This window comes from Laccaria bicolor, genomic scaffold (assembly GCF_000143565.1).
Source record: "Laccaria bicolor S238N-H82 LACBIscaffold_2 genomic scaffold, whole genome shotgun sequence".
Taxonomy (NCBI): domain Eukaryota; kingdom Fungi; phylum Basidiomycota; class Agaricomycetes; order Agaricales; family Hydnangiaceae; genus Laccaria; species Laccaria bicolor.
The window spans coordinates 1,343,467-1,360,572 of record NW_001889873.1 but is presented as its reverse complement, the minus strand read 5'-3'; the positions used below and the strand labels follow the sequence as shown (position 1 = coordinate 1,360,572).

At 48.5% G+C, this 17,106-nt stretch overlaps 8 protein-coding genes across 8 annotated transcripts; 5 read left to right on the top strand and 3 right to left on the bottom strand.

Moving 5' to 3' along the window:
- Nucleotides 1-166: 166 nt before the first annotated feature.
- LACBIDRAFT_305468 (uncharacterized protein) lies at nucleotides 167-2,612 on the top strand (the record flags this gene model as incomplete). The annotated part of the gene is made up of 9 exons (XM_001875159.1): nucleotides 167-269; nucleotides 324-485; nucleotides 549-614; nucleotides 665-768; nucleotides 824-1,226; nucleotides 1,281-1,875; nucleotides 1,925-2,294; nucleotides 2,350-2,388; nucleotides 2,448-2,612. The coding sequence occupies 9 exons, from the start codon at nucleotides 167-169 to the stop codon at nucleotides 2,610-2,612; spliced, it is 2,007 nt and encodes a 668-aa protein (XP_001875194.1).
- Nucleotides 2,613-3,163: 551 nt separating this feature from the next.
- LACBIDRAFT_321834 (uncharacterized protein) lies at nucleotides 3,164-4,506 on the bottom strand (the record flags this gene model as incomplete). Its single annotated transcript, XM_001874587.1, has 7 exons — nucleotides 3,164-3,195; nucleotides 3,248-3,271; nucleotides 3,407-3,578; nucleotides 3,637-4,137; nucleotides 4,188-4,232; nucleotides 4,289-4,392; nucleotides 4,449-4,506. 7 exons carry the CDS (start codon nucleotides 4,504-4,506, stop codon nucleotides 3,164-3,166), a joined length of 936 nt encoding a protein of 311 aa, XP_001874622.1.
- A 140-nt stretch (nucleotides 4,507-4,646) lies between these two features.
- LACBIDRAFT_305466 (uncharacterized protein) lies at nucleotides 4,647-6,480 on the top strand (the record flags this gene model as incomplete). The annotated part of the gene is made up of 7 exons (XM_001875158.1): nucleotides 4,647-4,877; nucleotides 4,933-5,046; nucleotides 5,102-5,235; nucleotides 5,291-5,438; nucleotides 5,493-5,755; nucleotides 5,807-6,137; nucleotides 6,187-6,480. 7 exons carry the CDS (start codon nucleotides 4,647-4,649, stop codon nucleotides 6,478-6,480), a joined length of 1,515 nt encoding a protein of 504 aa, XP_001875193.1.
- A 491-nt stretch (nucleotides 6,481-6,971) lies between these two features.
- LACBIDRAFT_305465 (uncharacterized protein) lies at nucleotides 6,972-9,648 on the top strand (the record flags this gene model as incomplete). Its single annotated transcript, XM_001875157.1, has 8 exons — nucleotides 6,972-7,271; nucleotides 7,330-7,478; nucleotides 7,528-8,876; nucleotides 8,930-9,035; nucleotides 9,089-9,282; nucleotides 9,337-9,383; nucleotides 9,440-9,462; nucleotides 9,519-9,648. The coding sequence occupies 8 exons, from the start codon at nucleotides 6,972-6,974 to the stop codon at nucleotides 9,646-9,648; spliced, it is 2,298 nt and encodes a 765-aa protein (XP_001875192.1).
- Nucleotides 9,649-10,406: 758 nt separating this feature from the next.
- Nucleotides 10,407-11,637, bottom strand: LACBIDRAFT_244575 (uncharacterized protein; the record flags this gene model as incomplete). The annotated part of the gene is made up of 4 exons (XM_001874586.1): nucleotides 10,407-10,912; nucleotides 10,967-11,139; nucleotides 11,164-11,441; nucleotides 11,494-11,637. 4 exons carry the CDS (start codon nucleotides 11,635-11,637, stop codon nucleotides 10,407-10,409), a joined length of 1,101 nt encoding a protein of 366 aa, XP_001874621.1.
- A 156-nt stretch (nucleotides 11,638-11,793) lies between these two features.
- On the top strand, nucleotides 11,794-12,260 carry LACBIDRAFT_305463 (uncharacterized protein; the record flags this gene model as incomplete). The annotated part of the gene is made up of 4 exons (XM_001875156.1): nucleotides 11,794-11,796; nucleotides 11,846-11,946; nucleotides 12,000-12,073; nucleotides 12,130-12,260. The coding sequence occupies 4 exons, from the start codon at nucleotides 11,794-11,796 to the stop codon at nucleotides 12,258-12,260; spliced, it is 309 nt and encodes a 102-aa protein (XP_001875191.1).
- Nucleotides 12,261-15,258: 2,998 nt separating this feature from the next.
- On the bottom strand, nucleotides 15,259-15,966 carry LACBIDRAFT_161437 (uncharacterized protein; the record flags this gene model as incomplete). Its single annotated transcript, XM_001874585.1, has 4 exons — nucleotides 15,259-15,336; nucleotides 15,390-15,662; nucleotides 15,715-15,855; nucleotides 15,904-15,966. Coding segments are annotated over 4 exons (555 nt in total), but the record flags the coding sequence as incomplete, so codon positions are not given.
- A 580-nt stretch (nucleotides 15,967-16,546) lies between these two features.
- Nucleotides 16,547-16,933, top strand: LACBIDRAFT_244180 (uncharacterized protein; the record flags this gene model as incomplete). The annotated part of the gene is made up of 2 exons (XM_001875155.1): nucleotides 16,547-16,766; nucleotides 16,809-16,933. Coding segments are annotated over 2 exons (345 nt in total), but the record flags the coding sequence as incomplete, so codon positions are not given.
- Between the last annotated feature and the right edge of the window lie 173 nt (nucleotides 16,934-17,106).

Genomic DNA, 17,106 nt, shown 5'->3' with positions numbered 1-17,106 from the left:
CGTAAATCACGTGCAGTAATTGAATTGCAACTTCTCAACAACCTGTGTCAGAGCTCCCAGTGCCACCATTTAGCCACCATCGTCAACCTTCGTCCCTTCTTCACACATTCTTTCCATCTCCCCGCCTATTGAACCTACTTCGCGCATCTTTTCACCTTTTGCCGCAATGGATGGCCCCAGGGACCGTCACATCCTTGAATGGGACGAAACAGATGTCCACAACTGGCTCTCGACTTTAGGTTACTCTCAGTACGAGAACCAGATCAGAGGTGTGTCGTTTAAATTCTCTGTCATAAATTACTCAGCTTAACCAAATACGTCAGAACACAGAATACGAGGGGATACTCTGTGTGTGCTAGACTCCGAGGGACTCAAGTCGCTGGGCATTGCCACTATAGGGCAACGGCTGGCTATTTTGAAGTCGGTCTACAACGTGAAACTGGCCCATAATGTCCCCATAGAAGAGGAACACTATGTCCCACCTTGTCAGTACATGCTTCCTCGTCGTCCAACTTGATAGAGTTCCTCACTTGGCACCCATCCATCAGCGGAAGCCCCAGAGCGCTGGGAAAACATAACCGTCGACAAGTTGCATTCCTTGGTCAAAGATCAAGGTAGTCACACACACCTACCTGCGTCCTTTTTGCTGATTTCGTAACAATAGCTCAACGTTTGCGTCAATTGGAGGAAGAAAACCGCAATTTAAGCGGTACTCTGGACTCATTTCTGGAGGAGTTCAACATTCTTCGGTCTTCTCTTGGTCGGCCTGTGAGTCATGAAGCCGCTTATGATCCCACTTATGTATTGAGGTCGATCCATACAGGACGACTCGGCTAGTCCGTTACGCAGACAGCCATCTTTCAAATGGGCTCAATTTGTCAAGCCACAAAAGTCTCCAACGAAAGCAGAACCTGTCGAATCTCCCCATCCATCTCCTCAGCGTCTGGAACATGACGTACCGATACCGCCCAATCGAGTGGCTGGTCCATCTACATCCTCAACACCAGTTGATAAGGCGCGCTACGCACAACCACCACCTGATCCTCAAAATACCAATAACCAGCCACTGAAGCCGTCGAGACAGGAAAGCTCAGATAATCTCAAAGGATTCAAAGTTACGCTGGATGATCCCACCTGGAAGGTGCTTCCTGCAGCTCTCAAGAAGTATCGAATCAATAACGACAGCTGGCAAAATTATGCAATGTTCATTTGCTACGGGTCACCAGGTACTTATTTGTACTCCTCTCGCCCACGCAAACTCACGCAACCTCTCATATCAGGTAACCGAATAGAACGTTGCTTGAGCTACGACGAAAAGCCACTTCTTCTTTTTCAGAAGCTCAAGGATGCAAAGAAGAATCCGGTTTTCATGCTCAAACATATCAAAGATATACGGTCCCCAATCGCCGTAGCTCAACAAAAACATGCAGCCCGCAAAGCCTCATCCGTTATTTCCAATGAGACAACGGCAACACAAGGACATCATAAAAATCCGTCAACGTCTCGTGCTGTCAATCGGCCCCCTCGTCTTGAAGTCCAGGATCTCTCTGCTTCAGCGCCTCTCCCTTCAAACACCTTGAGCCCTCAACCTGGCTGGCCAGAAGCAGGGTTATCACCTGCTGTTGACACCCAGCGGAACGATGAAATTTCTCTGACACCCGCGTCAGCTGGAACGCAGTCAACTTACATGAGTGGATCAACTCTTGTTGGGACAAACGGCCATGATCCGTCAAAACACAGAGCCAATGGTACACATGGAGAATCCCCTCCGAGTGGGACTCTTAGCGCGGGGATACCAGCTGCCAATGGGGTGTCATATGCAGTCGCCATCTATCCATACATGGCAGAGCAGGACGATGAGTTCGATGTAGTAGTGTGAGCAGTCATGTTTTCATCTCAGACAGCGTTCTAACCTTCGGTGTAGAGGAGATACCTTCATCATTCTTTCGCGTGCACGCGGTTGGTGGGTTGTCCAACGCGATCCCACTGGCTCAGGCATCGTCGACACTGACATCGTCAAGCAAGGGTGGGTACCTGCTGGATGTCTTCTCGAGACCAATGTTCCTGTGGCATCTGCAATTGCTGAAGCCACAGCCGCGAAAGGCGGACCATCGAATGGCAGAAGTCCACCCCAGACTCCCATTGGGAAGACCCCCATTTTGCCATTGAGCATCATATCGACGAGCTTCCCTGGAATTGCGCTCATGGACTATAAGAAGAAGGGAGAGGAAGAGCTGGACTTGGTTAAAGACGATGCCTTGAGAGTATTCAAGCGGTATAACCATTGGTCATATGTGCGTTACTTTCGACCCTACATCTATAATTGTTAGTCTGACTCCTAATCGCAAGGCGGTCAAGGAAGAGGGTGGTGATCGGGGTTGGGTGCCGGTAAGATGTCCTTGAATCTGACGGACAAGATCGTTTGCTTACGTTCTACCTATTTCTAGTCATGGTTCATTGGCAAAGTGTCAGCAGCTGGCGTACCACCCACTCCGAATTCAGGTGTACCTATGACACATTTATCGTCACTCGTTGATGACGATCGGACGCAAGTGTCACCCATGTCATCCGCCTTTCCTACAGCGCAGACGCGAACAAATGGAGGCATATGACCAAGCTACTTCACTTGACCTTTTACATTCATTTTTTCTTTCCTTGCCTCTGGTTGCTTTCGACGCTGTGCATCACTCAATACCTGCCCACTGTAAACCCTGACCATTATTTCTTATGGGCCATTTCTTTATTTCATCATCATCTATTATTTACAATGCATCATTTGTACCGTCATATATATGTCGTCATAAACACACCCCGGTTGAACATGAGTTTGATATCCTGACATTCGGAAAGGCCAGGACCAACTTTCTTATTTCGACGTAACCTTCGATCTTTTTTAGATTGTCGGTTCGCTCATTTTCATGGCTCCTTTCGGTTGGAGTTTTACAATAAAGCTACTTCAACGGATCATAATGGTTTACATGGAAAGGTAACAGAGCATGGTGGTGACGGAAAGACATTTTAGATGGTAATTTGTACAGCCAAGGATCTTGCCAGTGAACAAGACAGAAAAAAAAATGATACAGACAGCACGATAGCAGGAAACACTTGCAAGAAATGGAGGAGAGGAAGATCGTCGGGTGATGCTGAAAGCGTGAGGGTTGTTCTACCAGCCTCCACGACGGTGATAATCTGTGTCTATAGAAAGAAGTTCAATCTCATGACAAAACTCAAAAGGTCGACGACTGACTTGTGTTCATAGGGTACGCATTATCTACAATTCCGTGAAATGAGTGTGGATTCAAAGAGAATTGCAGGAAGGCCTCACGGTGTTGGGAGCCCCTTCGGCGAGGTTCTATTTGAGGTTGATAGGCTGGAGTGGAGTGGTGGTGACTTTGCTCAGGCTTACGAAACGGATTGTAATTAGTGTTACGTCCTTGATATGGAGGTGGCGGGCCAGCAGGCGGGGGCCGCGGGATGACCGGAGGTTCAAGATAGCCACGGTGCGATGATTGCTGCTCCCCATTTATGGTGAACACTTCTCGGCCGTCAGGAAATGTACGAGTGACATGTTCATTTCCCTGCATTATGATCAATGATTACTTAGAGCGGAGCAGAAAAAAAGGAGCATGGACATACATCCCAGTCCCGTCGTTTGTGGACAGTCTGCGTCACACCGTTGACCGTCGATGTTACAAAACTCTCCTCAACCCAGCGCTGGTTGCTCGAGCTCGGAGCGGGTAGCCTGGGCACAGGTGGTACGAAACCAACGTTATGGTGATCAGGGAAGGTGCTGAACATCTCTCTTTCAAACTGTGCAAACATGCTTCCCATCATCTCCTGGTGCATCCTATGGGGCATTTGGAACGGATCATCGGACCGTGAACGATGCGGACGGTATGGCGATGGTCGACTGTGACTTTGGAATGGGAAATCGCCAAAGATAGAGTCAAAGAGAGTGAAGGGATCAGTGAATGTAGCGGACGGGAAGGGGTGCGAAAAGAAATGGTCCCCAAAAGGAGACCGCGGAGTGGGGGGATGGCGGCTAAACGAGCCGCGCCGATTGCCACTGGGCCTCCTCGGCAAGGGTTCATCGTCATCAAGGTCAGGCGGCGGCCAAACGCCATATCTGTCATATTCCTGTAACGAGAATGTAAACGATGCAGATAGCGACCGAGGAAGCCTCTCACCTTCCGTTTCTGAGGATCTGTCAAAACTTCATATGCATTGTTGACCTAGAGCACTTGTTCGAACGAATGGTAACCGATAATCGATAAAGTCTCGTCCTCACTTTTCGAAAGTGTTCTTCAGATGCAGCCTTCTCCTCGGGCGTCGCATTCGGGGAGAGTCGGTCTGGATGGGTCTTCAGGGCTTTCTTCTTGTAAGCCTTGCGTACTACGGAAAGCAGCGTCAAACGAATTGCAGCCTAAATGAGTCAAACGGAATATTACTCTGATCGGCAGTGGCGTCCTTGGGCAGGTCAAGCTCCTCGTAGAGATTCGTAGCCATGACGGGAGTGAATACAAAGCGAATAGGTCTTATCCAAGATACATACCTTTATGATATTCGATGTTGTAACAGGTTGTAACGGCACGTGGGGATTGATATAACGCAAACAAAAAACAAAGGCACTGCACTGATAAACTACCATGAAGCTACAGGAAACAATACTCTGCTCTTCAGCAGCTCAATTGTCAACCGTTGGTCTGGGAACCGTCGCCCTTCATGATTTGCAAACTGGGACAACCCTTGCTTCTTTCAAACAAACCAATGCTGGTCCTCACTGTACTGCGATTCTAGAATCCACAAGCACGGAAGGCGGTTTCGTTCTGACCTGTCAGCCAGACAAATCTATTCTCAATGTGTACCACTTCCAAAAAGTTTGTTCAATTCACATCTGGGGTACACACCTGTAGATACTGATTTGCATCGCAGGACCAAATTAGTCTAAAAATAGTTCTTCCAGAAAAACTTTCTTGTATAGCAGTCGACCGTCGAGGAGACATGTGTGCAGGTGGAACGGCTCAAGGGCGAATTTATCTCTGGGAGGTGAGCATACCCATCTTTGATCACTCTGCCAAATCCTCAGTATCACTTATTGTAGACGTCATCTGGCATACTATACAATTCTTGGGACGCGCACTATCGTCAAGTAAATGTTTTGCGCTTCACGAATGACGGCGATGCCCTCATATCTGGTAGCGACGATTCTGGTGTGAACGTCTGGTCTGTGTCTAGGTCAATACGGCCTTCCCGCGCTTGCACAAAACTTAACTCGTGTTTCCCCACATAGACTTCTAGATGGCGATTTGCAGAACGAACTACCGGTGCCATTTTGCACATTGTCTGATCATACACTGCCTGTCACGGATATAGTCTGTGGTGTTGGCCTATTCCCCAACTGTCGACTCCTGACTTCTTCGGTGGACCACTCCGTCAAGGTTCGTCATTTCTTTGGGTTCCAAAAATTTTCTTCTTACTAACGTCATTTACAGCTTTGGGATATTTCTTCGAAGTCATTGCTGACGACATTTCAATTCCCCCAATCTATATCATGCCTCGCTTGGGATATCACTGAGCGGCTTTTTTTTGCTGCTTCTCCAAATGGGTCAGTTCATCAGATGAATTTGTTTCGTCAAAGGGAATCCAAGTTTGGAGGTCAGGTAATGGAAGCTCTCGGAGGAGCAGGTGTTACTGATATCATACGCGTCGGCGATGAAAATGATGAAACGAGAAAGAAGAGGCTCATATCTGTAGGGTGCGTTTTTTTCCTGATCAGGATTATATTGTATCGTAACACTGATATTAGGCAACCCGTATCGACGCTGGCACTCTCATTAGCATCTTCTCTCCTTCTGGTCGGCACAACCGAGGGTCTTATTCACATTTACGACATTCCTTCCCATCAACTTTTGCGGACAATTTCCACGCACAAAGGCTTTTCGATAGGTTACCTATGCACAATGCTCAAACCCCCGGATTTGATTGGCCATATTAGCTTGGACTTCACGGTAGGCAACAACGCAGCGGACGCCAAGGATGTTGTTCCTGTCAAACCCATAATACCTTTCCAACGCATGCGCGATGCGAAGACGCGAGAAGCACACGATATTGCTATGCTTCTGCCAAAACCTATCGAGGTGTGCTCTTATCTCCTGTCAGCCCAACACTAATTGAATCGTAAATTAGTCTCCTTGTTACGACGTTACCGCTTACGAGGAGGAAGAATTTCATCGGGATCACGCGTTTTTCGTAAAACCATTGCTCCCAACGCACTCTTCAGAAACAGACGTATCAACTTTGAAATCGCGCGTGTCCGAACTTGAAGGGGAGGTGGAAAGGCTACGTGAGCATTTGGGGAAGGCGAAGGGGGTGAACGATGCAATTTGGGATACTGTTGTAAAGCAATTGGTCGTTGCCAAGAACCTTTCAAGTTCTGAAGACGGTGACGAAGAACTGGCTAGGAAAAGAAGTCGAATATAGCTGTTGTTTATCTTGCATGATTTCGCCAAACAGAGTCGAAGCCAGAGCACAAGATTTTGAACGGTCAACGAAATTTCAAATAATCCACACGCCAATCTATCAAGAAAGAAGCTAAGTGCAACCAACGTTTTCACAATATTTACAGCAAGAATTCTGGTATCGATGTGTGAACTCCGCATAGGAAAAGGTGGGAACTGTCAAATGTGTGGCTATGAACCTACGTCCTTTGGGCTGTGCCTTGGTCTTGATTGAACCTGCTGAACCTCCTGGCGTAAGTGTTGTTTTTTGCGTGGAATACATTATAATTGACAGACATTGATTGGACATTTACTTGACGTTCCTTGAACCTTCAACAGCAACGCAGAGCAACGCCGCACTGCCTTGATTCAGCGCCTCAGCCCTGATCGAACCCTGCGTGACCACTATAGACAAATGCCCAATCCCTTCCACCAACTCCTGTAACTTCGCCCTTCACCTTTCAGCTGTGTAGTATGCCGGAGAAAATATGGCAAAGCGGCGATGTTGACGTTCGAGATTTGTTGGAACAACTGACCTCCGCCGAACAATCTAGGCAGGTCGTGGTCTACGACGGTCCAACATGCAAGTGTTCCAACGAAAACAGCACGAGCCGAGCCAGCTGTACACTCCTTGCCATGAATTGTGTTAGAACCGTCTTTGAGGTGGAAAAGGGGTTGGGGGCAAAAATTTCATGGGCATGGCAGCGTTCGCGAGATGATGCCGATGCCGATGCCGAGTTCTTAGAAGACCTCCTCGCTGAGAGAACAGTTCAGGTGAGTGGTGCATTGCTGCTCTGAGCTTGTCGTCTCAAGATACTTTCCGGACATCCAGAAAATCGTATCCATCACAGCCTACCTCAAACTTGCCATAGGCATGAATGTTGGCGAGCTCTGTGAAACCCCACTCTTTGAAAGCGTTCTATCACAAACCTCGTACGTAGTTCAGGAAACATCGCAGGTGGGGTTTTCTGCAATGTTAGAGTGAGCTCTGTGTTTATGTCGTCATCGTGAAGCGCTCACTGCCTCACAGCACAATGTCCGTGACTGCATCTCAACGTGTCACTGCTGCGGTAATTACGCATTCAAACGAAGTCATAGTGTGTCTGAAGGTCAAAATCGCTCTCGAGGACACATACATCATCTTCGATCCACACGCTGGGTCTATTTCACCGAACGGACCTGCATTCATTCTGGAGCGACGGAAGAAAACCGCAGCAGAACTGCTTAGCGACTTTGCTGCATCTAAGAGAACTAAGGTATCCCACCCAGGCGTTCAGAAATACTACGCGCGCATTTTTTGCCCAAAGGAGAGTTATCTGGATACAACCATGGGAGAAGACTCTTTTAGGAACTCTCTCATGTCTTCCAACGGACGAGCGCTCACCGAGACCTTACTTTACCTATCTCGAAAGACTACTTCTGCTCATCAGGTAAAACAAGAACCTGCGACGCCTACCGAGAAGCAAAACTCGCACGATGAAATAAAGATAGACACCACGCCTGCCCTTCCACTATCTGACCTCTCACCCTCCACCAACCCCAATACCCCTGCACGCACCCGCTTGCGAAAAGAATTTGGGTGGCAGCTATCTTTGCAAGGCAAGAAGATATCTGCGTCAGACAAAAGTCTCAGCGACTTCGCTCAAGCTCCAAGAATAATAACTGCTTCTGCTGCTCCCTCTCCGTCCGAGGAGGTCCAACCCTCCAGAGAGCCTCGTCAGAGCCCTAAGACGCCTAAAGCCAGTCGACCAATCAAGAAAGATATTGGTTGGCAGTTGGCGTTGCAGCAAGCCAAACCATCGGTAAATGGGAACACGACATCTGAAACGATAAGCAAGAAGGTTGCCAAACACGATCCCGTCACCCCTCCCGCTAAACGCACGGCGTCCGGCTTTGTCAATAACGACACTGCTAAGACGCCCAACCGGCTGGCCTCCCCGTCTACACCGTCAAAAGTGACACCACCAACTCAACATCACCAGACTATGAGTGTTGGTCAACGCGCCTCTCGATCGCGAGATGAGTATAGTTGGAAGCTTGCATTGGCATCGAAATCTCTTGATCCTCTTCCGCGTCGACCTATCGAAGCGCCTGCTGACGAACGGGCTAGGCCTACCACTCTCGTTGAAGTGGCACATGTTTTAGACCCTCCTCCATCTGCGTCCAAAATTACTCCTGTTAGCACCCCAGTGGATACATTCATTTGCGAGGTGTGCTTTGAAAACTTTACGGTATCTCAGGTTGCTCGAATGCCAGACTGCGAGCATAGCTTTTGCAGAGATTGCCTGCGTAGCTATGTCAAGGCTAAACTAGTCGAGGGCCGGTACCCCATCCCTTGTCCCGTCTGTTCCGCAGACAAGACAAGAACAGAACCAGGCAGTAAGTTACTTGATATCAGACCTCGCTTCAAAAGTTGACATCGGATATCTCAGCTGTAAACCAAAGCCTCATGGAGGAGCTTGGATTATCACAACGCGAGTTTGACAAACTCCAAGAACTCCAGTTATCAGCACATTCGGTGCAACTCGAGTGTCCAAGGTGAGTCAACCAGAGAGCTGATCAGGTCGATAGCTCCTAAAGACTCGCTTCAGCTGCCATGAATCCATGTTCGTTGTTCGGCAGGAGTACTTGGAACAGGATGTGTTGAGGTGTCCTTTGCCGAGATGCGGACATAGATGGTGTAAAGCGTGCAAGAAGACAATCACTGGCGCCAATAATAAGCATGCATGCAAGGCTGACAAATTGGACCGTCTTATGCGTAAGAAAGGGTGGAGATACTGTCCAGGTAAACCAGCATTCCGCGTGTTCACTGAATATCTTAATGAGAATTATCTATTAGGGTGTACGAGTCCAATACAGAAAGAGTCTGGATGCAACCACATGAAGGTCAGTTTTTTTTTCTGTGCTTCTCCTTAATCAGGACACCAAAGGTTTTTTTTTAGTGCACTTCTCCAGGATGCAACGTGTAAGTCCTAACTCATCTGTTTTCGTGTGCCTTGATAAACTGAGTCCTCTCAATAGGCATTTTTGCTACAAATGTGGAGTGTTGATACTGGACGCGTCCACTGGACAAGATGTCGGCGTCGCAGTTGATAATCATTATCTCCGGTGCACTCAATTCGAGAAAAGTCACAAATGCACCATTCAATAAATGACACTCTAGAAAGCATCGTTCTTTTCATGACATTCATTGATCACATTACTCATCTACGAGGACCTTGTTCGTCGTTTTCGCTGGCATAGCTTTTTTTTGGTATATCCTCTCGTCGCGGAATAAATATAAAATGGTGCAATAATAATACATTGAGAAATTGTCGGGGAGATGCAAATAATGTAAGAAACCCCGTAGGTTAAACTATGTGTATGTGGAAGAGTGACAACGAAAAAGAATCTCAGCGTTTTGTGACTATGTCAACATAAACTGAGCTTTTTTGACGTGGAGCAGGCTCTTTTGTGGCTGCATTTCGCTTTGCCGTAGGTCGAGGACGAGTCTGTGGGGGCCTGCCGGGTTTCGCTCGTTGCGTCACCGGTGGTTCCACTGGTTTGGGTTTGATTTCCACGTCTTGCATTGAAAGATCACAGATACTGATATCCATTTTCGAGGAATTCATAGACTGATTATTCGTGGATTCCGTGAACAATAGCTTCCTCTCGCCCACTGGCATAGCCGCGCAGGGCCGAGACACAGAGTGCCGCTTGGAAGGACTAGAATCCACGTCACTGTAATGCGATGTCCCTTGTCGTCGCTTGCTAGGTGATAAGGGGGCAGTCGGATATTTGTCGAAGGTCGCAGTTGAATCCTCGATAATGCCAAGATCTGGTGGTGCGATGTTCTCGCCGCGGAGGGTTGCTTTCTTGGGAGCTGAACATAATACCAAGTCAGCCATTGGTCGTTATGAAGGGGAAATTTTATGTACCTTTCTTCTCCTTGATTTCGGTTGATGACTTGGCCGTCTTTATGACTTTAAGACCTCCACTCATGCTGGTGTTTCCGTCCGAAGTGACAAGAGTCTGTTGGACCTCCCAGTCTGCTGGCCTCATCTTCTTCCAATCTTCGAGGACTTTGGTAACCCATCGGTCGCTCTCAGCAGCAACGTGGTAGTCAATCACATCGGCCCATTCCGACGCAGGTGGTGTTTTATTGACAAAGATGACCTTGAAGGGCCGCTGAGATGATGTCCCTGGCGAATTGGAGGCGTGAATCGTCCGCGCGAAATCCTTGACAAGTTTTTTGAGACCATGAACTTTGAGTGATGTGCCCATAATAATAAGCATGTCCGGCTTGCGCGACACATCAGCTGACTGGATTGTACCAATATCATCCCCCAGAGGATGAGGCTCATCATATAGAACAATGGCTGGTCGGAGAGAGCCAACGCGGATGGGGCGAGCTGACCGTGCCACGCGAGCTTCAGCTGAATACAAGGGTCGTCATGACTTGTGTGAGAAAAAATCTAAGAGGAACGTACATCGCGATAAACATTCTGGGCAGTCAGGAGGCGCGCCTACGTTGAAAGCATCCAAGTGGTCTTCCGTACAGGGATACTCCGCCGAACAAGCCATGCACCGAACGCGGTGTATATTCCCGTGTAATTCGACGTTGCGGACCTCCTTCGTTCGAATCTTGCTCTTTCCTTTTGAGCTTGATTTTGCGGCTTGACAGGACGTTCCCAGTAGACCTACTCGCGCTTCAAGACCATCAATGTTCTGGGTATATGAACGAAGTAGTTTATTCTTCGTGTCTAAAGTCTTGATGAATTGGTGTGTAGGTGAAGGAGTAGCAGCATCGATAGATCGTTTCAACTGAGATATGAAGGTGTAAAACACTGAGGTAGATGTGGCGTCGCGGAAAAGTGAGGCGTCGAAGAGATCGCGACCCTTCAAAACGACATCTGGATATTTTTCCTTTACTAGGGCGTAAAGCCCATCAGACGAACGAAAGTCCTGAGTGGCAGAGGTCAAGAAGAATGCTTGCCCAACGTGTAAGGAAACATACTGGAATGCCACACGAGCAAGATATGCCAGCCCCAGTGACAACGACGATTTTCTTGCTTTTGGCGACGGAGAGAGAGAGGTCTGAGAGAGTGCGCCTGGTATGAGAGTCTGTGGCGAGGGAAGCAAAGTTAAGGGAGATGGTCATGATGGTGACAGCCAACTGGCAGCGACCATTGTGCGTGTTTCAACATTTTGAACAGGCGCGTCGCGTGGATCACGTGCTACGCGCTCATTTCGGCGCTCCTGGATCTGCCAGTGGCTTCGATACTCAGATCCTTTCACTTACATACTTACTCGAAAAATGGTATGTTGTTGCCAAGTCGTTTCAACGACTTTCTCACTCTCAATCATAGTCTTCCTATCCTGCATACCTCATGGGTGGCCTCTGCATCGTTGGTGGTGTCACAGGATACGCCAGGACAAGATCAATCCCCTCCTTGGTGGCTGGCGTCGGGTATGTCTCTCCAACCCCACCTCACGTCATTTCTAACCGGCTTTTTGTAATAGTGTTGGTGTTCTCTACCTCTGGAGTGCGGAAAGCATTCGGAAAGGTACCACCAACGGTTTGGAGGGTGCTCTAGGTAGGCCACACAAAGCGGTCCCAAGCAATCTTGTGCTCATAGCATGTTCCGAACAGCTGCATCAGCTCTTTTGTTCCTTTCATCTCTTCCGAGAGTCGCGAAGGGTCCCGTTCCAGCCATTTTGGCGACAACCTCGGCGGCATCTGGATTGTACTACGGAACGACTGTCTACAACCACAGATCATAGAACGATTGTACATTACTCTCAAATTTGCACCCAATCCTCTGAACGGCCTCCGAACAACCGCTAAAACGTATCCATTCAGCACCAGCAAACTGAAAAACTTTCCACTTTTAGGCAGGGAAACGTCGCTGCAGCCCTGTGCGAGGAGACCTCAAGATTGGGCGTACCAACCCTCAACGCCGTGAACAAGATTGAAGTTCACCATTGGCAAAGTCTGGTGTATAAAATTGTCAACAAGAAGATACGAACTTCATCGTTCTTCAATGCTGCTGAGAACGTAAAGTATTTTCAGAAATGATAACATTATTTACGGACAGACGAAGCTGCAAGAAAGAAATGGTATCAGAGGACCGAAGTCTCGCCCATCATCTTACAATAGCATGCTCGCAAGACTCTGTCCCTTTGGCCCAAAAGAAAATCGCTAAAGTCCTTGCGCCCCTAACACGACCAGCCGCGTAGGCACCAGATAATTCACACAAGCCTTCCACCAAATGACAGACATGGTTTTATTGGAGAAGGAACCAATCGTGTTCCCCATGGCTCATGATGAGCTGATTTGGGACAAGACAAAGCGCCACTGCTACATTGGTATTAATTATTGGACGATATCAGCGGCAGAAAGTACAGCAAGGGCAAGAACTGTGACAACGACGAGCTGGACATCCATTTCGAAGTTGATGGAAACAAGGTCCTCCAGGCGTCAATATCAATACCAGGTGCGTGTCGCATGGCAAAAATCGAGCACTGCCGCTGATGACGGAGCACAGTGCGTTGCCTGAATACTCCTCGTACGATTGAACGTCCAGCTTGAGGTAAGTATATAAAAATAGAGGCACAGGTACAGGCTTGTTGCCCGCCTTCAAGAGTTGGCATACATCGACCATCTGTTGATCGTTTGGCTAGAATCGAAAACAACGTCGGACGGACTCCTTGATGGTTGCGACAACTGTGTCTATTGATCACCAAGCGATGAAGTTGAAAGTCTTCGTGTAGGAAGCGTTAGGTTTGCGATAAGTATAGCGAGCGTCGAGGCATAGTACTTGCACAAGATAGAACAGAACAAACGCTGGTGTTGGTCCAGTATTTAAGCTCAAGATCAGTATTTTAGCACCAGTGGTACCGCGGTAAGTAACGGGAGCTATCTGCTATTTTTATCTACATAGGTTCGGACCTCGGAGTACCCGAGTACGCCAAGAAGTGACAGATCAGGGCGTCTCCTAGCACTAGTCGCAGATTTCAAATTTCTCGACCCACGCGTTCGATGAGGCACAGTCTTAGTATATCTAACGTATTTCTTTTCCATGCCCCACCCAACTCCCAGACATGGCCATCCACAACGCCGTCGCTGAGCAAGTCTTCGGCACTATGGGTGACTTCCTTGTCGCAGTTCCTTAATTAGAAGAATCTGACATTTTTACAAGGTACCATTTGCTGGACTGGTCAACTGATACCCCAAGTCTGGAAGAGTTGGCGCGAAAAAGCAACGAATGGCCTTTCTCATTGGCTGGTGTGCGTCGCGTTCAGCTTTGTCTGGAAACACCAAATAATTCTTTAAACTCTAGTCTCCTATGGGGAATTTCTGGCGCCTTCTTGGGGGTCTACGCGTTCCTTCAGAGGCTCAATATCCCGCTCATGATTCAGCCTCAGCTCTTTTCCTTTCTCTGCTTTATCTCCTGGGGCCAGGTCCGTTCTCTGCTTTCGTTTTGTGAAAACACATTCATCCCCAGCTTTCATTTAGTGTCAGTACTATGGCGAAAAGCGCGCAAGAGCTGTCGCCTTTTTTATGACACTCTCCGTCATGGTTTTTTTTGGTGCTCTTGAAGCCATACTCGTCGTCACCATTCGACCAATACACGACAAAGGAAACAACGTCCCCACCAATTTCTTTGGCATTTTGGCGGCAGTGCTCATCTCTGCTGCATTACTTCCTCAATATTGGGAGATATATAAACTCAAAGAGGTTGTTGGGTTATCCATCCTCTTCATCAGCATCGATATGATTGGTGGAGTTTTCAATGATCTATCTTTGGTCTTCAAAAAAGAGTTTGACGCTATTGCTGCCGCTTCGTATACCTTGGTTGTCGTGCGTTATCTCATTATTTTTTCGTATACTGGCTGATTTCGTCGCTCAGGTACTTGATGGCGTTGTTCTTGTCGCGGCGTTGATTCTCAATCCAAGAGCGCGTCGGCGTCGAAGGGCGGAACGAGCAGTCTTGGAAGCTGCATCCGTTCAGCTCTCGTCTGTAACATCCAGAAGCGCGTCTCAACCTAATGGCAGCTTAGGAATGGACACCCTCGCAGTCAATTCCCCGACTTCACGACCTCGAGCCCATTCTCGGCTCTCGATACGTTCGTTGACGGTGTCTCCTACTATCATGCAAGAGGAAGGCCGACATGTTCCTCAACAACCTATCAGGAAGGCATGACGCCATTGCATGTGTAAAATCCAAATTAGCCGCGTAGGGACTGAGGTGATTATAATCGTCATCTTGTCTACGCAGAGTATTAATGTGATCCAAGGGTCTTTGCAATAAATACGAGAAGCGCACGATGAAGCCCCCTATTGATCGCCGCGATTAGCCAACTTACCCTTCCCGTGACTACTCTCAGACCCAAAGCCTCCCACAGCTCGCTCCTCATCGCTCGCAGCTGTACTACTCCCCTCCGTACCCATCTTCGAGTGCCCTCGCGATGATGTCGAAGCAGCATACGTCAAATCATCCTCATCAAACATCACATCTTCTTCCTCTATCCCCCTATCTCGTATATCGCCAAGACCTCCCAAACTCACGCTGCCAAAGCCCTTTTTACGAGGCCGGCCCGGAGCGCTGACAAAGTCTGCGAAACTCGTGATGGAGTTGTTATTGCTTGGACTGCGGCGATGAGCCGAAGCCGGCGGCGTGCGTAGAGGCACGCGATAAAAGTCCTCGATTTCTTCATCCTCGTCAGCTGCGAGTGTCTCGTAAGCCAGATTACCTTGTGGCGCGGCAGCGTATGCGGGACGGGAGAGGGGTAAAGAGCGGTAAGAGCCTTTGCGCAAATGCGATGCGTATGAGTAGAGAAGGAGGGTAAAGTAGATCTGTGGTTGAGTGGTTCAATAGATGAATTGAGTTGGACAGCGTGGTTGCGAACCTTGAAAAGCCAAGAGATGATGATGACGGCAGCAGCCATACCTTTCTCGTGGTTCCAGATCGCCATTGCCGCTTCTTCGCGTTCTGCTGGCGTGAGTGCGGTTGCGTTCCCGAGCTCCATCATGGCCTTCTGAGCGCTCGAATTGGCCTGACGACGTCCATCATGGGGTGTCCACAACCACCAGACCAGTGCGAAGAAGACGGTCCAGGAGGTAGAGAATATGTGATCCGCGAAGAAGAGGTGGGCAAAGTAGAGGGTTTGTTTTGGGTCCTCCTGAACTGGATGATAAGAAATGGGTGTTCGACTGAATAGATGAAACGCATACGTGCTTAACCACGCGCAAACCCCAGCCAAGGGCCACGAGGGCAAAGACTGAGTATATGTAGAGGCTCAGTTGGGCAAAGGAACCTCCAGCCCCTGTAAGAACGGCGATGAGGCCATAGATGCCAGCTACTTTGTTCAGGAGCTGTTGAAAGGATGAATTTCGATATAAAAAAGAGCAAAAGAGACTGACGGCAAAAAGAAGGGCGACGGTGACACCTGTTTTAAGGTCGAGTAGACCAAGGAACGACGTGAGTGGCCACAGTCGCCATTCTGGCCGTAGCATGAGCTTCATGGACGCGAGGAGGACAAACGATGAAATTAGGTAATCCAACTCCACTCAATTGTGAACTTTTTCCAGCTACACCCATCCTACAGATTCATACTTTCTACAACTACTATGTATTTCTCAAATCACTCTCAGTCCTCTCGTTTCCTCGTCACGCCCTCTCAGCAATCTACACAACCAACGGCAGCTCCTGCAGCCACAACCACCGCCCCCAGGTCATCATCGAAGCTTTTCTCAACGTCCGTTTCTGCGGTGGAACGATCCAAATCTACAGACTCGACCTCCCACTCCTCCTCGACTACTGGTGTAGTCGGCGTCCATCCCCTTCGAAATACGTATGTTCGTAGTCTAACCCGCGTAACCGACGTCTCGTGTTTTGATCTTGCATTTCTTTACAGTTGGCTCTTTTGGTTCCGCCAACAACGTACACCGGGTAATAAAATTATTAGTTACGAAGAGGGAATAAAAAAGATCTCGTCCTTCAGCTCGGTATTTATGGTTCCCCGTTCATCTCGTGGCGAAAAAGAGAAATGAACTCGATCACCAGGTCGAGTCTTTCTGGTCACTGTCGACCCACCTCGCTCCCCCCTCGGCCCTGCAACCCACAACCGACTACCTTCTCTTCCACTCGGGCATCCGCCGGCCCGTATGGGAAGACCCGCTCAATCTCTCAGGGGGAAAATGGATTATCAGACTAAAGAAAGGTGTTGCCGACCGTATTTGGGAAGACCTCGTCCTCGCTGTTATCGGGGACCAGTTCGACGGATGTCGTGGTCCTGCAGAACCGAATGGTGGCCTGGATCCGGAAGATGCGAATCGGGCAGAGTGGCCTGAAATTTGCGGGTGTACGATTAGTGTGAGGCAGAGCGAGGATATTGTGAGTTTGTGGAACAGGGTCGATGGGGATGTCAAGGTCAGAGAGAAGATCAGGTGACGCAGTCATTTTTTCTTCTTAAAGCCTTTGGCTTAATGGTTCGTTCTAAAGGGATACTCTGCGGAGGGTTTTGAACCTTCCCCAATCGACGATCATGGAGTACAAATCGAACAATGGTCAGTGCATCATTATCTTTTTGCATTCCAGTGGTACTAAATTTCCCTGTAGATTCG